The following is an 18347-nucleotide window of genomic DNA, read 5'->3' as shown; positions in this document are numbered from 1 at the left end:
TCCATGGACAGAGAAGTCTGATGGACTACAGTCCATGGGGTTGCAAAGTGGGACAAAATTGAAGCGACTTGGCACAGCACAGCACATAAAATGAAGGTGTTACTGCAAAGATTCCTATGTTGGTTGGGGGTGGGGTGAGGGGAAGTTGAGGCAGATGAAGACAAGAAAATCCTAGGTTGTCAAGTCACTAAGGATACTTAAAAGAATACTAGGAAACAGGTGATTACAATCCTTTTAGCTGTGGGGCAACTGGCCCCAAATTATGCAGACTGCCAAATGATCTTCTTTTAAAAAAAGTCAAGCAAAGCATTTCTGTTTTCCTCCAGCAATAAAACCATGCTTTGATACTTCCTTGTCTGCAGACAGATTATTCACTTTCTTAATGGTGTCTTTTGATGGGCAGAAAATTTTAATTTTGGTGAAGTCTAGTTTTTTTTTTCTTTCATAAAAGTTAGTGCTTTTTGTTTCCTGCCCAAGAAATTTCTGCCTACACAGTTGTTGGCTTTTATATTTTACTGAAAACAGCTTCAACAGATTTTAACTAACCCAACTCCCTTGTTGCAGCTGTACCTGACAGAGTTACTCTGGTAAAAGCAAACTTCCACTTCCTTCCAATTTTGCATACTTTTGTTCTACTTTCTGGAGAACTATCCACTTTAAGCGTTGGAAAGAACTAATAATGAGGTTATTAAGTTTATTAAATGCTTATTATGTGACAGAAACTTTGCTAACAGCTTTATGTATCTTGAAAGTGAAAGTGAAGACACCCCGTTGTGTCCGACTCTTTGTGACCTCATGGACTGTAGCCTACCCGGCTTCTCCATCCATGGAATTTTCCAGGCAAGAATACTGGAGTGGGTTGCCATTTCCTTCTCCAGGGTATCTTCCTGACCCAGGGATTGAACCTGGGTCACCAGCATTGCAGGCAGATAGATGCTTTACCATCTGAACCACCAGGGAAGCTTAGTTTAGCCACCTAAGCTTATGTATCTTAGGACGCTGAATTTTCTTTAAGAGCATTTTGGCTGACTATAGGTTCTGTGAGGCAAGGAACCTTATCTGTTTTGTTATTGATACATCCTTTGGCCCAGCACATAGTCATTATAAATGGAAAGCTGATTGAATAAATTCTCACAATGATTCTGAAAAGGTATAAAATTTGTCCCAAATTACACAATATGTGACAAAATTTGATCTTGAACCCAGGACTGGCTGACATGAAAGTCTGTTCTATACTCTTTACCATTCTCTACTAGACTACTGACACTGCCTGATACCTCTGTGGGGAACCAGTACCTAGAAATACAGCTGAAATTATTGCCATAGGTTAAGGGGGTGGACAAAATGCACTGAAATTATTTTATTCCTCTGAAAGCAAAAAGCAAACATGGATTTTCTACTAAGCTCCTTCATGATAATCCTAGGTGTACTGACCTTCTTATATTTATAGCTATGTGATTATTTATGCAGATTGAGCCACATGAAAGTTTTATGGTCACAGAAATATATGCAGAGATAAATTCAATCTCCAGGTGAGAATTTAGAATTCAGCCTGCTAATTCCTCAGTGAGGCTAGAAGTGAAAGTGAAAGTCGCTCAGTCATGTCCAGTTCTTTGCAACCCCATGGACTATACAGTCCATGGAATTCTTCAGGCCAGAATACTGGAGTGGGTAACCTTTCCCTTCTCCAGGGAATCTTCCCAACCCAGGAATCAAACCCAGGTTTCCCGCATTGCAGGCGGATTCTTTACCAGCTGGACCACAAGGGAAGCCCAAGAGTACTGGAGTGGGTAGCCTAGCCCTTCTCCAGGGGATCTTTCCAACTCAGGAATCGAACCGGGGTCTCCTGCTTTGCAGGCAGAATCTTTACCAACTGAACTATGAGGGAAGCCCCTGTGACACTACAAAACCATGGTTAACTGGGAATGCTAGGAACAATTCATTTATTCAATGGAACTTCCTAGTCACCAGTTTTAACCACAATGCTCTTGAGCCTGTTGAAATTCAAATATTCCTAGTATGTATGATTATTTTGATTTTCTGCTTCAGTAAATACAACAGTGAACATGATAAAATTTTGTGTGTGGGTGAAGATTACTGCACTGTTAACTATTATAATGATATAATGGAAGAAGATGTGGGTTCTCGAGTTAATTTGCTAAAAACTTGGAACATCTGTTTCAAACGGGTTTCCAAAAAAGCCTGCTTCCAATTTATTATGTGGTCATTTATCTCTTGTTCAGGAGTGTGTAGGGGAAAAAAAAAATCACCAGTTGACTTTTAATTATTAATTGAATTTACTGTGCGAATCAAGTAGTTTTCTCTCTTAAATTCTCCAAATAACATGTTTGAAGACTACAATGCAACGCAATGCCATGACAGGACTCGTGTCTACAGGAGGGGATTTGTATTCTAGTCAATAGGATCCAGTTCTGGGAGGTTCACTAAGGTAGGAAGCTCAGGAAAGAGGGTCAAATTCTCAGTAACTAGCGACTGAATCTAGACAGGTGGTTTCTGTATAGACATGCGCACCAATATAATGATTTGACATGCCTTCCGCCAGGGCCAAAATACATCAAAGATTCAGTGTAGAACTGCACCTAAAGATGTAACAAAAACAGGAAAGTAACTAGAATGCATTAAAAAATATTTTATTTAGTTATAAAAAGTATGTACTTAATTTGAACAAATTTCACCATTTAAAATGTCTATAGTTTTATTATGAAGGCTTCAACAAGCCGTGGGCTCCTTATAAACCTTGGTTATTTTAGTAGATCGCTAAGTGATTTACGGCAAACTGTTTAACCTGCCTGGACCTGTTTTCTTCATCTGTTAAGTGAGGTTAGTGATACTGACCTAAACTCATCTGAATTAGTATTTTCATCAGGATGAAATGAGATCCAATATATGAAAGAACTTTGAAAAATATCAAATTACATGAAAATTATTATAATTTAAAAATCCCATAATTCTTTTTTAACATTTAATTAGAAAATATTTTAGCAGCAATGACCATTTATAGAAAAACTTTCAGGATAAATGAATCTTTTGTACCAAAAAATAATTGAATTTATCCATTAATGGCTCTTCACTGCAATGAGTCTACAGTGAAAATTATTACAGCTGGTGATTTACACAGACACAGTTGAATCAGGTTTACTGCATTCAGCTAAGACACTGGTGAGTAATTCATAGTTGAGAACATGGATGGATTTTGTGTATCAATCCAGACATATGGAGAAAAAAGGAGTGCATGAAGATACTGTACACATGATGAGAATGAAATGAAATTAAAGTGAGATGAATACAAAGATCTGGGGCAGGGAGGACAAATATGTGACATGAATGTTACTACTCCACGCCTTCCTCATCCTCCCCCCAGCTCAACCCCATGGACACACAGAAGTCACAGCGGTCTTAGGATAAGCCTGCCTGGGACTCCAGAATCTCCAACCTTAGAGCTCAGGAAGTCATCACCATTTGAACACAGCACATGAGATGAATCAGAATCATTATTTTCATCCTAGGACATCAAAAGAGACTTGGAATGGAAAAATGAAAAAGACACATATATCCCATTGTTCACTGCAGCACTATTTACAATAGCGAGAACATGGAAGCAACCTAGATGTCCATCAACAGATGAATGGATAAAGTAGTTCTGGTACGTATACATAATAGAATATTACTCAGCCATGAAAGGAATGCATCTGATTCAGTTCTAATGATGGATGAACCTAGAACCTATTATACAGAGTGAAGTAAGTCAGAAAGAGAAAGATAAATATCGTATTCTAATGCATATATATGGAATCTAGAAAAATGGTACTGAAGAATTTACTTACAGGGCAGCAATGGAGAAACAGACATAGAGAATAGACTTATGGACATGAGGAGAGGGGAGGAGAGGGTGAGATGTATGGAGAGAGTTACATGGAAACTTACATTACCATATGCAAAATACATGGTCAACGGGAATCTGCTGTATGGTTCAGGAAACTCAAACAGGGGCTCCTGTATCAACCTAGAGGGGTGGGATGGGGAGGCAGACGGGAGGGAAGTTCAAAATGGAGGGGATATGTGTACACCTATGGCTGATTCATGTTGAGGTTTGACAGAAAACAACAAAATTCTGTAAAGCAATTATCCTTCAATAAAAAAATAAATTAATTTAAAAAAGAGAGACTTGGAATGGAGAAGACAGAGATATTGTTTAAAGTAGTATGACTGTAGTTCTCTAAATTGGCATCAATGAAATATATCCTAAATACCATAACAGATGCAGATCATTCATCACATTTAGAGAATACATTGTTCAAGGGAAAAGTACATACAACTTTTACAACAGCTCCAAACATACTTATATTTACCAATACATGGCCAGGCCTGTGGCAGATAATCAGATGAGTATCCAGTGAATGGAGAAAAATGACAGATTGATTAGGCTCCAACAGCTGCTTTGAATCAAATAACTTTGGACATGGCCCACTTCAAGCTAATGGTGGTGGAATATTATTCTTTCATAAATCACTGTATCTTGAGTTCTTAGCGAAAGGGCTGGCACAGAGCAGCCACTTAATACTCACTGAGTGAATACAAGAACAGGATCATTTATCTATTAAGCAAGGGAGAAAATATTTCTGAAGTAAAATTTAGGATGGGCAGGAAACCAAAGATCTCATATGCTACAAAATTTGTGAGTCAGTTTTTGGAATAAGATGACATAGTATTTCTTATCAGTATTTCTTATCAACTTTCATTCCCACTTGTCATCATTCTGATTTGTCTGTTAAGTACTGTGATCTTCAGGTAACAAGATTTCAAAGGCAAAACAGGAATAGGAACGCTTGTGATTAAATGAAGAGGGATGATTTTAGTAATCAGCCCAGGGCAAGGTGTAGAGGGGAATAAAAAAGAGAAAGAAAAAAACAGCCTCTGGTTTTAAACTTAAATTCAAGTTAAGGAGATGGGATTTCTGTACAGGAAAGTTAAGTTTAAAATTTTAAATATATTTAATCATGTTCTAGGCTGTGTCTAAAAAAAAACCTTTTGGAACTAGAAGAATGGCCTGTTGAAAGTTTTTAGTATACAGGACCAAAAGATAAGTCTGCTGCTGCTGCTGCTAAGTCGCTTCAGTCGTGTCCGACTCCGTGCAACCCCATAGACGGCAGCCCACCAGGCTTCCCCGTCCCTGGGATTCTCCAGGCAAGAACACTGGAGTGGGTTGCCATTTCCTTCTCCAATGCATGAAAGTGAAAAGTGAAAGTGAAGTCGCTCAGTCGTGTCTGACTCTAGCGACCCCATGGACTGCAGCCTACCAGGCTTCTCCGTCCATGGGATCTTCCAGGCAAAAGTACTGGAGTGGGGTGCCATTAAGCAACTGTAACTAAACATGAAGGATGCCAAGAAAGAAAGGATGATCAGTTAATGTCAGATGAAATGGTTAAGATGTGGAGAAAATAAGAAAAGAAAACGAAGTTGAAGGTAACTTTAGAAGTTTCATGACTCCGTGGATAAAGAAATTGAAAGGTTCTTCTGATCCAATGCCCACACTGATGGATAAACAAGCTGGGGTCCACAGCAGTGAAATGACCTCCTCTAAGCCTAACTAGGGGCTTCCCAGGTGGCTCAGTGGTAAAGAATCCACCTGCCAAGCAGGAGACTCAGGGTTCAATCCCTGGGTCAGGAAGATCCCCTGGAGAATCCAATATTCCTGCCTGAAAAATCCCACGGACAGGGGAGCCTGGTGGGCTACAATCCACGGGGTAACAGAGTCAGACATGACTTAGCATCTAAACAACAAGCCTATCTTGAAAACACCAGAGCTGGGGCTTTCAAATGGTAATACACAACACAGCGCTCTCAGCCTCTGCACCACACCTCTGCATACCAGGAGAGCAAAGGCGAGACCTTAGGATTCTTTAAAGTCCATGAATGCTTGAAATAATAGTAAAAATAATACACACTTGAAATTTTTTTTTGCTTTATAAATTATAGCACAGATATAGTGAGTAATTTGGCACCCACAGTCATTTTACAGTCATTTTTGAAACAAAATTATTAAAACAAACTTGTCAGAATTGAATTATTAAAATCTAATAATCAAATTTCATGTTTATCTAAAATTAATTTTTCCATATAAATCATGTTTCCATCAAAGTGTAGATTTTCTATAATATGTCTCATGTCAGAAGCAAATTACCTAATAATCAAATTTCATGTTTATCTAAGATTAATTTTTTCCACATAAGTTGTAAATTTCCATCAAAGTGTAGATTTTCTATAATATGTCTCAGATCAGAAGCAAATTACCTAATGGAAGGTACTGCCTGAATCCCAGCTTGGCACATCAGTAAATGTAATATTGGGAGTCTTTTTCCAAAAATGAGTCAAATAGTAAATGGTAGTGATTAACCAAATTGCACATAGTTACCTAATAACCCAAAAGATCCTTAAATAGAAGTACTGTTCAGCATGTTTAAAGAATATTAGAAACTAGTTTTAATTATTGTAAGTCACACAGGCAGTGCTAATTCTAAGTAAGTTGAATCTTATAATTGATAAAGTAAACAGCTGTCAAAAAATAAAAAAAGGCTCAGAACTTGGGGGAATTTTCAGACTGGAGTTTATTACATTAAAGATTCCCAATTGGCAAAACATTAATGCCTAGCTTATGTTAGAGACTACAAAGAGAGGAGAGATTAACTTCTGGGTTGTTAACAGCATGTGCCCTGAGGATTACATGACACTAAGAGAAGTTCTGTGTTTTGAGGGGTGACAATGGTGGGCAATAGAGAAAGATCATAAATAGTGATGGGAGGGAGTCCCCTGGCAGTCCAATGGCAGTCCAGTGGTTAGGACACAGCACTTTCACTCCCGAGGGTCCAGGTTCAATCCCTGGTGGGGGAACTAAAATTCCACACGGTGCACAGTGTGGCCAAATTATATATATAGTGATGGGAGCACTGCAAAGAAAAAAAGTAATTGCTTAGTATGTTACTGAACCAGATGCACTCCAACTCTTTCATTACATCTTTTTAACTCAAAAATTTTCCCCCTTACTGAGAAAACATTTCTGATTTTTAATAGAAATAAAAGAAGTAACAAAATTCAATTTTAAGGAATTTTCTTTGAAATATTATCACTCTTGTTGCAACATGTCATTAAAGAAAAATCTAGGTGCTACAAAAAGTATGGAGATGAAACTCATGATACACCGATACTATAAATTAGTAAAATGAAGATTCAATTATCATTATTCAAGAATCATGATCAATTAGTTTTTGTGCCAGTTCCAAGATATTTATTTATTTATTTTTATGGCTGCCCTGCACAGTATGTGGTATAAGTTTTCAATCAGGGATTGAACCCACATCCCCTGTATTGGAAGTGTGAAGTTTTAACCACTGGACCACTACATAAGTCCCAGTTCCAAGATAATTTAAGCCAAAAAAATTGATTGTTTTCCTTATGTCAAGAACATAAGCATAATTCTTGTAATTATAGCATTTTTGGTTATTTAGATGGATACTGCTTTATTGAATTCTTGAAATAAGAACAGAGTAAGAGAAACTTTTTGAGGAAAAACTTGAAGAGTTTTGAAAATGTTTCTTGGGTTGAGTTTTTTCTCAACTGCCAATGATTTTGAAAATACCATGTGAAACACTTTACTTGCAGAAAATGTATTTTTATTTATGGCTATTCTTCATTAGGTTTCTAATAAAGCTACTTAAAGGTAAACAGTTTTGTACTGTACTAAGCAAAGATTCTGAAATCACCTAGTGAACATCAACACTGTCATTAGAACTGATTCAAATGTATTCTTTTGAATGGCTGAGTAATACTCCATTGTGTATATGTACCACAGCTTTCTTATCCATTCATCTGCTGATGGGCATCTAGGTTGCTTCCATGTCCTGGCTATTATAAACAGTGCTGCAATGAACATTGGGGTACACGTGTCTCTTTCCCTTCTGGTTTCCTCAGTGTGTATGCCCAGCAGTGGGATTGCTGGATCATAAGGCAGTTCTATTTCCAGTTTTTTAAGGAATCTCCACACTGTTCTCCATAGTGGCTGTACTAGTTTGCATTCCCACCAACAGTGTAAGAGGGTTCCCTTTTCTCCACACCCTCTCCAGCATTTATTGCTTGTAGACTTTTGGATCGCAGCCATTCTGACTGGCGTGAAATGGTACCTCATAGTGGTTTTGATTTGCATTTCTCTGATAATGAGTGATGTTGAGCATCTTTTCATGTGTTTGTTAGCCATCTGTATGTCTTCTTTGGAGAAAAGTCTATTTAGTTCTTTGGCCCATTTTTTGATTGGGTCATTTATTTTTCTGGAGTTGAGCTGTAGGAGTTGCTTGTATATTTATACACAATGGAGTATTACTCAGCTATTCAAAAGAATACATTTGAATCAGTTCTAATGAGATGGATGAAACTGGAACCTATTATACAGAGTGAAGTAAGCCAGAAAGAAAAACACCAATACAGTATACTAACTCATATATATGGAATTTAGAAAGATGGTAACAATAACCCTGTGTACAAGACTGCAAAAGAGACACCGATGTATAGATCAGTCTTATGGACTCTGTGGGAGAGGGAGAGGGTGGGGAGATTTGGGAGAATAGCATTGAAACATGTATAATATCATGTATGAAACGAGTCGCCAGTCCAGGTTTGATGCACGGTACTGGATGCTTGGGGCTGGTGCACTGGGACGACCCAGAGGAAGGGTAGGGGAGGGAGGAGGGAGGAGGGTTCAGGATGGGGAACGCGGGTATACCTGTGGCGGATTCATTTCGATATTTGGCAAAACTAATACAATATTGTAAAGTTTAAAAGTAAAATAAAATTAAAAAGAAAAAAACACTGTCAAACACCAGAAAAATTTCCAATCTATTATATTATACAAGTAAATTTCAATCTATTATATATACAAATATATATTATACAAGTAATCTATCATATTATACAAGAATTGTCTAGTAGAAGACAATTCTAGGATGTACATAGGAAAAGTTCAGGAAATTCCAGGATTTAGCCTAATTGCACTGGTAACTAACTGTAACTTCAGACTTCCAACAAACAGGCACAAAGATTCCATTGGAATCCTCTCAGTCTCAGGAAGAATAAAGGGTTACCTTTCCCTGTAAATCAAGTTTCCAAAATAAAATATCCTCATTCATAGTCACCCAAAGATTATAAGGGGCTCTTAATAGAAGCGTAATTGTCCTGTAATTGTAAATCTTTTTGCACAATAATTATAACAATATAGGATATATAAGGATTCTACTTGGAGAGCTAAGTAGCAATATCTTGCTTATAGAGAAAAAAGGTTGAGAAGACAGTAGAATGGGGGTTGCCAGGAGATGGGGATGGTAGGATGAGGAATGTTTAATGGGTATAGAGTTTCAGTTTTGGAAGATGAAAAAGTTTCAGACGCTGGTTGTATAACAAGCTGAATATATTTAAACACCAATGAACTATATACTTAGAAGTGGTTAAGGTAGTAAATTTCTTGTTATGTAGTCTTTTAAACACACATAAACACAAGTTGAGCAAGATTAGAAGTGAGGAATTCAGATTGATTAAGGATATGTTTTTCTACTTCTACTAAATTGTAAGTTATAGCCGAAAAAAATAAGGCTGAGGAAAGTTATTCAAGACTTGGTCAACTTGTGAGAAGACAAATTACCTATGGATTTGATTTGGGCTGGAAAGACTCAGAATATCTTGGTTGTCAGATCTGGGGAGAATGTAACCGGTAGGTACACGTCAAGAAGTTTGAACCTGAATTTCAGAGGAGGGGGAACTAACATTCCCAGTGATCACTGCCCAGAAAGCTAGCCAATGAATACTGAAGTGGGTAGCCATTCCCTTCTCCAGGGGATCTTCCGGACCCAGGGATTGAACCCGGGGAATCCAAGTCTCCTGCACTGCAGGCAGACTCTTTACCATCTGAGTCACCAGGGAAGCCCCTAATATGACAGCACAAAATCTTAAATACTTGGATTTGTGTATTCAGCCTCTCTTAGAGAGCTACAGATATTACCTGTTAATAACATAACCAAAAACTCATCTTCCATCGTGTTATGGCTGACAGTATTAAAATTTAAGCAATTTCAGCTACAAAAATGATATGGAAGAAAGACTGTAAGTCTAAGACAAAAAATGGCCTCCAGACCATCTGTATCAGAATGAAAAAAGCCAATCTCAAACTTCACTCTGGACCAACAAAATCAGAATCTCTAGGGATAGGGACAAGAACCTGCATTTTTAATTACTATGTATGCTAATGTTTCAGAATGTCTAGGCTGAATTTTGGCTTCAATGCGTAGTACATGGGATCTTAGTTCACCAACCAGGAAGCAAACCCACATCCCCTGCATTGGAAGGTAGATTCTCAACCACTGGACCACCAGGGAGGTTCTGGGCTGATTTAAAGGGAGAAAATGCTGTCATTTTAATGGAAGTTAGAACTCATTAAAGGCAAATATAGAGTTTAATGCCGAAGGATATTCTTGATGACATCATCATGACCATGGTCCTTTGAGTTCTTCAGAGGCACAGAAGAGATTCTCTGCTGTGTTAAAGGAGGGACCATTAGATTAACACAAAATTCTCTTGAAGCATTAGAAGAGACACATTCCTAGGTGAGTCACATGACAGTTTTCTGCTCCAAGGGCCAGTTGTCTGGCTAAGTTAGAAAATTTCAGAACTACAATGAGAACTTTATAGCTCTAAAGCAGAGACGACTTTAGCCAAATAGCAAATATTTGGCATGAATGTTGTTCTTCTCTCTTTCCCTCTGGATGCAAATTTCAAATTCTCAATGCAGCACTTTAGGGCAGCCAACCAATTATAGTAACAAACAAGATGAAGCCAATTTGTCCTTACTTCTCCAAGGCATGGAAGGGGATGCAGAAAGAACTGGTCTCCCTTTATAATTTTATACATACACACACACACAACAATCTTGTAGAGTAAAATTTAGTTAGCTAGTTAGAAATATATAATACATATACAGTTTATAGACTTTGGCATAATATATTTCAATGTATTCAGGTCTCTCTCTTAAAGGTATTAGTACTTGTCCTTTTGAAATTTGGATATGTTATAGTATCACAGAAAGCACAAATGGTTTAAGAAGTGACCAGAAAAAAAAGTGGACTCTCCACATGAGAACTGAGTTTCATATTGGTTTACACTAGATCCCTGAATTTAGATATTATTGCCACTAATATCCTTCAGCCTTTTGTAAAGCCTTGAAATTCTGCAGGAGAGAATCACACGTATTATTTGCAACAATAATCAACTTTCTTGGAAGCCTAATCTCTAATACAGACTATCCGAGCTGAAATTAGCAAACTTCACGGCTTCTTTCCATCCTAAATTAGTAGTGCAAAAAAAAAAAAAAGTGAAAATATTATTTCTTCAGCCTTCAAACAGAATTTAATCTGGATTTCTATAAAGAAAACCTTTATTTGATAATATCCAATAATGTGGTTTTCCAATTTACCATACTGTCATGGCTTTCCAAATAAGCCTGTATAAGTACTTTCAAAAAAGCAAAAATAATACTAAATTTATTCCTTTAAAAAAATCCTTTCTGAAAAGAATGATTAAAAATAAAAAATTTATTATGAAAATTAAAGTTGGATTTTATTTTGAAGGGCAAATTTCATGGAACCTGTCTTAACTAATTCATTTAAGTAGTGAAGCTCATGAAAATTAGAAAGCTGCTTCTTGTTTCACAATAACAAGTGGTGGGAGGAAGTGACAAAGTTCCTCTTTTTCCAGAATAATATTAGAAAAATTGAAATCACACTTCTTTATCCTGTTAAATTAACAGAGGACCTGACTACAAAAGTTCTAACCATTATTTCTAAGAAATTCACTCTAAGTAGAAAAGAGTTATCAAAGTTACAACAGTCCAGTTATTTTTCTGATTTATTAATTACCTTTATGCATTATGTGTGAGGGGATCAAACCCTCCACCCAGGGATCAAACCCAGGTCTCCTGCACTGCAGGCAGATTCTTTACCAGCTGAGCCACTAGGGAAGCCCATCTCTGCTAGATCAGCAGTTAATCTTTTTCACAATTAGGAATTTGCTCATTGTGAATTCACTCATTCAGTCACTAATCACTGAAGCTGCAAAGAGAAGTTAATGATCTTGCAGAACCACCAAGTGTATACATATGAATTTAGTATTTTTGATAGGATCTGATCCACTAAAATGACAGCTGCTAAGAGTTTACATATAGTCATATTTATTAATTATATTAATATATAAAATAGCTATTTTGATCAACATGCTAATTATAGAATGTCCTCAAGTTGGCAAATATAAGATGAATTATTCTTAAATATGTTAGTTATATTTCCAAATAATATTCCCAGTGAGTATTTTGGTGAAGTATCTCTAAATTTAAATCAATGGGTCCAATTGTTAATCTGAAAAAAGTACTATAGTGTGTATTTCCTCTATCCTCTGCATATAGATAGGACTCAGGAAGATGGTGAAAATATTAGTCTTTCAAAAGAAATTATACTGTATTTCTTACCACTTATGTATCTTGAGAGCTAAGTAGCATTTTAAGTTTTAACCTTTATTATCTGTTTACCTAGCCTATTTTAGTAATTATGAACCTCTGAAGTACACGGAGTATATCACAAAATGTAAATTTAAGAGACCAAACTAATTGCAAGGTCCCTTCAAGTCCTAATACTTAGTATTCACTAAAACTTGTATTAACAATTCTTGAGCATAGAAATTATTCACTTTCCTTTAGTAAGAATTATCTAGCAGTTATCAATAAATCAAAAATATGTTACAGTCTCCATAAATCTGAAAGCTAAGCTTTTCATATAAGGATTCATAATAGTTAATTCCAATCAGAATTATCTCAAGATAGCTGTCAAAAAATCAGAGGGAACTAGTAAGTTCTTAAATGTAATGAAAGGGTAAAAAGGGAAGAAAATAATTCTTTACCTAACCTCTAGTCAATTTATTCAAAAAGGTTAAAATATGAAAGTGAATGGCATAAAGCAGAAAGGGTAGGATGGCAGAAAAAGTTGCAAAAAACCATCTTTTTGTCAACTTTGAGATCTGTAAACTTCTTAAAGCAGAAGGAATAATGCTGGATCTTTTTCCCAGCAAGATGCTACAGTTGTCTTGATCCAAGTTTCTGCTTCAGCATCTTGTGTAGCTAAGGTAGAATCATATCAGCCTAGAGTACTGGTTCTTAAGTTTGGTCCCCAGATTGGCCGCATGGGGTCACCTGTGAATATATGAGAAATACAAATTCTTGGTCCTCTCTTCACTCCCCCAACCTAAGGAACAGAAACTCTGGGGGTAAGGGCCACTAAACTGGTTTAACAAACCCTCTAGGTGATTCTAATTCCCATAAAGTTTGAAAACCACTGGATCTGTAAACAGGGCAGGCATCACAGTTCATCCTTTTGGAGTTCAGAAGAAAAAGAAGAAACTTGGTAATTAAAATATGAAAATGAATGGAATAATGCAGAAAGAGCAGGATGACAGAAAAAGTTGCCAAAAAGAAAAAAAAAAAAAGCCCAATGAAACTCTAATATTGCTAAGACCTGTTTGACATAACCAGTTGACTTCGGATCATGAAAATTAAATTGTAGACCCACAGTTGCCAACAAAGATTCGTCTAGTCAAGGCTATGGTTTTTCGAGTGGTCATGTATCGATGTAAGAGCTGGACTATAAAGAAAGCTGAGTGCTGAAGAATTGATGCTTTTGAACTGTGGTGTTGGAGAAGACTCTTGAGAGTCCCTTGGACTGAAAGGAGATCCAATCAGTTCATTCTAAAGGAGATCAGTCCTGGGTGTTCATTGGAAGGACTGATGTTGAGGCTGAAACTCCAATACTTTGGCCACCTGATGTGAGGAGCTGACTCATTGGAAAAGACCCTGATGCTGGGAAAGATTGAGGGCAGGAGGAGAAGGGGATGACAGAGGATGAGATGGGTGGATGGCATCACCGACTCAATGGACATGGGTTTGGGTGGACTCCGGGAGATGGTGGTAGACAGGGAGGCCTGGCGTGCTGTAGTTCATGGCTTGCAAAGAGTCGGACATGACTGAGCAACTGAACTGAACTGACCCACAGTGAATAGTAATTTGTTTCCTCTGTTCCCTTTGGGTAGAATTGGGGTGATCATCTGCATTTTCATCATCTGATCTCTTTAAAGAATTATTCACATTTATTTGAAATAAGTGGTCAAGATGAGAGATTCAATCTATAATCTACAACAAAAATCAAGTAAGTTGGATTAGCATCATACTTTAACCAGCTAGATAAATGTTCATATAAGTAAGTGTCTTTTGGTGGTACCAGCCCAGGTGTAGGGAAGTTTTGGATTAAAAAGAATTCCCAGTAACTGTAGGCAGATTTATTGACAGTGGTGGCTGGGGTAGATTGTGCTTTGTTAGTTGGGGGTTAAATCTCAGACTAAGTCTTAAATGCAGTCTGGCCTAACTGAGCACTCTCTGGCTTTGTGTCAGTAAGCATCAAATATATTCTGAACCAGTTTCTAAGACTCTAGAAAATTATATTAAAATGAGGATACCTGTAGAAGGTCAGGAAGCAACAGTTAGAACTGGACATGGAACAACAGACTGGTTCCAAATTGGGAAAGGAGTATGTCAAGGCGGTATATTGTCACCCTGCTTATTTAACTTATATGCAGAGTACATCATGAGAAACGCTGGGCTGGAGGAAGCACAAGCTGGAATCAAGATTGCCGGGAGAAATATCAATAACCTCAGATATGCAGATGACACCACCCTTATGGCAGAAAGTGAAGAACTAAAGAGCCTCTTGATGAAAGTGAGGAGAGTGAAAAAGTTGGCTTGAAGCTTAACATTCAGAAAATGAAGATCATGGCATCCGGTCCCATCACTTCATGGCAGATAGATGGGGAAACAGTGACCGATTTTATTTTTCTGGGCTCCAAAATCACTGCAGATGGTGACTGCAGCAATGAAATTAAGAGACACTTACTCCTTGGAAGGAATATTATGACCAACCTAGACAGCATATTAAAAAGCAGAGACATTACTTTGCCAACAAAGGTCCATCTAGTCAAGGCCATGGTTTTTCCAGTGGTCATGTATGGATGTGAGAGTTGGACTGTGAAGAAAGCTGAGAACTGAAGAACTGATGCTTTTGAACTGTGGTGTTGGAGAAGACTCTTGAGAGTCCCTTGGACTGCAAGGAGATCCAACCAGTCCATCCTAAAGGTGATCAGTCGTGGGTGTTCATTGGAAGGACTGATGTTGAGGCTGAAACTCCAATACTTTGGCCACCTGATGAGAAGAGCTGACTCATTGAAAAAGACCCTGATGCTGGGAAAGATTGAGGGCAGGAGGAGAAGGGGACGACAGAGGATGAGACGGTTGGATGGCATCATTGACTTGATGGACATGGGTTTGTGTGGACTCTGGGAGTTGGTGATGGACAGGGAGGCCTGGCGTGCTGTGGTTCATGGGGTCACAAAGAGTCGGACACGACTGAGTGACTGAACTGAACTGAACTGAATGGTAGAAGATGTCTAGCAAAGCCTAGAGCATGAAGACAATAGTTATTAGTACTTCCTAGAGCATGGTAGTAGTTATTAGTACTGATAAATCTTATTTGACTCTCCATTTTGTTAACACCTTCTGTTTGAAAATGGTCATGGTGCAATTTTCCTAGAGGCTAAATTCATTTCTGAAATTACCTGTCAATCATGCTAGTCAAAATATTTTCTGAAGATCTGCTGGGTACTGAAAAGTGGGAGTAACTGACCCTTCAGGCTGTATCATCCCAAGTAAAATGTTTTCTCTTCATCTTAAACTGTTATACAGAAGTTCTAATCAGTGCTGAAATTAGTTAAGTGAAGCAGCAGCCCTTCTTTCTTAGAGTCCAAAGTCAAGTTCATAGGGCCATTTATACATTTTCAAAATGAGCTTTAGCCTTTCGTTGTGGTGTTTCAATAGTCATTGGAACAAATAAATAGGATAAAGAGGGGCGATGGTGGTAGTGGGAGAAAATGAGTCCTTAACCACTTTCATGGACGTGAGTCTGAGTGAACTCCGGGAGCTGGTGATGGACAGGGAGGCCTGGTGTGCTGCAATTCATGGGGTCGCAAAGAGTCGGACACGACTGAGCGACTGAACTGAACTGAACTGAACCACTTTCAAGGAAATCAACACTGGATATTCATTGGAAGGACTAACGTTGAAGCTGAAGCTCCAAATACTTTGGTCACCTGATGCGAAGAGCCGACTCACTGGAAAAGACTCTGTTGCTGAGAAAGATGGAGGGCAGGAGGAGAAGGGAGCGACAGAGGATGAGATGGTTGGATGGCAACACCGACTCAATGCACACGAGTTTGAACAAACTCTGGGAGATGGTGAAGGACAGGGAAGCCTGGCACAATGCAGGCCATGGGGTTGTGAACAGTCAGATATGAGTTAGCAATTGAACAACCACCACCACTTTCAATAGGGTAAAATGTACAAAAGGGACGGGAAAAATAAGGAAGATTATTTATAAGTGGCAGAACTTCAAGTTCTATTTTTATGCCTGATGATAACATGGTTTACCCTCATGGGGGAATTTACTCAACAACGATCGATGTGTTTATGTGTGCTCAGTTGCTCAATTGTGTCTGACGCAAAAGTGTCTGACTTGCAACCCTGTGGACTGACTGTAGCCTACCAGGCTCCTCTGTCCATGGGATTTTCCAGACCAGAATACTGGAGTGGGGTGCCATTTCCTCCTCCAGGGGGCCAGGGGATCTTCCTGACTCAGGAAGAGTCCTTGTGAGTCTAGAACCCGAGTCTCTTGCGTCTCTTGCATTGGCAGGCAGACTCTTTGCCACTGAGCCACTTGGCAAGCCCTTTATGCATCCTAACCAATAGATAAAACCCCATAATAAATGCAACTGAAACTTCAGACTATTCTACTTATTTAAATTCTAGACTGACAATCATTGGTATAAATCACATTGCTAGTTTAAAGGACCTAGAAATAAAATATAGCTGTTTCTGAAGTAAATTAGCAAATGATAAGAAAAGTTCCGTACATTTTGTACAAAAGTTTTGTACATACAAGGTGTTTTGTACGTATCCATATCTTTATTCCTAAGTCATTAGCTCAAGATTTTGTTGTTTCATTTGCTGGGTAATTCTGTCACTTAGGTGTGTTCTTTTGGTAAAGCTGCTTGGAGGGTTTGAAATGGGAAACTGAGAAATATTTCTACAAAATGGCCAGGGTAAAGAACTGCCAAACTGAAGTATTATTTTTCATCTGAGTTAGATTTCAAACTACACTGAAGAAGAAGCAATCATGAATCTAAAATGGATCTGCTATTTTGAGGACAAGGAGAGAAAAAAAAAAAAACAACCTTCTACAACAGCCAATTCACTCTACAGAATCTGTTGATCAGATTACTAGCATGAACCACCACCAGGCTTTCATTAAATGCTTCTGCAATGGAATTTATGTGCACAGGTATTTTTGAAATTGACAGATCACATATGTGTATATGCACTTCAAAATACACTTTGCTTGCTCTAAAATGCTGTCTTTGATAAAGAAATGGGCCTCCAAAAGACGGGTTTAGAGAGAAAGGTGTCACTTTTTGTGATTGCTGTTGTTTAGTTGCTAAGTCATGCCTGACTCTTTGCCATCCCATGGACTCTAAGCCCTCTAGGTTCCTCTGTCCATGGGATTTTTCCATGCAAGAGTACTGGATTGGGTTGCTATTTTTTCTCCAGGGGATCTTCCCAAGCCAGGGATCGAACCTGTATCTCCTGCATTGGCAGGCGGGTTCTTTAAAGCTGAGCCACCCGGGAGGCCAGTCACTCTTTTCAACTCCCCCTACTGGCAGTGATGCTGGCAGTGCTCAGTGCAGGACTGGGATGCCTAAATAAAAGCCTCTGAGACAAAAACCCGTGTGATGCTTCTTGTCTCTCCAGTCACCAACCTCTGCAGTTTCTCAAGGCTAAAAACAAAAATAAAACAAACTTATTATGTTTTATCTTGGCACACCCTAGTAGTTACAGTCCTCTACAGCAGAACAATACTGTTGGAAGTTCAGCGTTCTTGATATTCTCTGTTAAATGTCATGACTTGTAATATAGGACATTCAATAGGACCAAGGAGATTGGGGTCAAAGGAAGTATCTGATTGTCAGGGACCAATGTGATGATAATTGCAGTATATTATTTAGCAATATAATTTATGGTTAATTCTGGAACAATGGCATTTCAAAAACTGATGTTAACTTTAATAATTCTTAATATAAAAAAATGACTACAG

At 38.1% G+C, this 18347-nt stretch overlaps 1 protein-coding gene across 2 annotated transcripts in view; it reads right to left on the bottom strand.

Moving 5' to 3' along the window:
- The window catches only part of PURG (purine rich element binding protein G), a 43069-nt gene that overhangs the window by 14859 nt on the left and 9863 nt on the right, over positions 1 to 18347 (bottom strand). Inside the window, exon 3 of one of the 2 annotated variants that reach the window (XM_070364314.1) lies at positions 1747 to 6965. The exons of the other annotated variant lie outside the window; for it this stretch is intronic. Coding sequence (XP_070220415.1) covers positions 6891 to 6965 — 75 coding nt within the window. The 3' untranslated portion in view covers positions 1747 to 6890. Of the gene's footprint in view, positions 1 to 1746; positions 6966 to 18347 lie in introns of those variants that run through there. 2 annotated transcript variants of the gene reach the window in all.

The sequence above is a fragment of the Bos mutus genome, chromosome 27, assembly GCF_027580195.1.
Source record: "Bos mutus isolate GX-2022 chromosome 27, NWIPB_WYAK_1.1, whole genome shotgun sequence".
NCBI classification, from domain to species: domain Eukaryota; kingdom Metazoa; phylum Chordata; class Mammalia; order Artiodactyla; family Bovidae; genus Bos; species Bos mutus.
The sequence above is the reverse complement of the archived record's forward strand: the minus strand, read 5'-3'. Positions and strand labels throughout refer to the sequence as shown.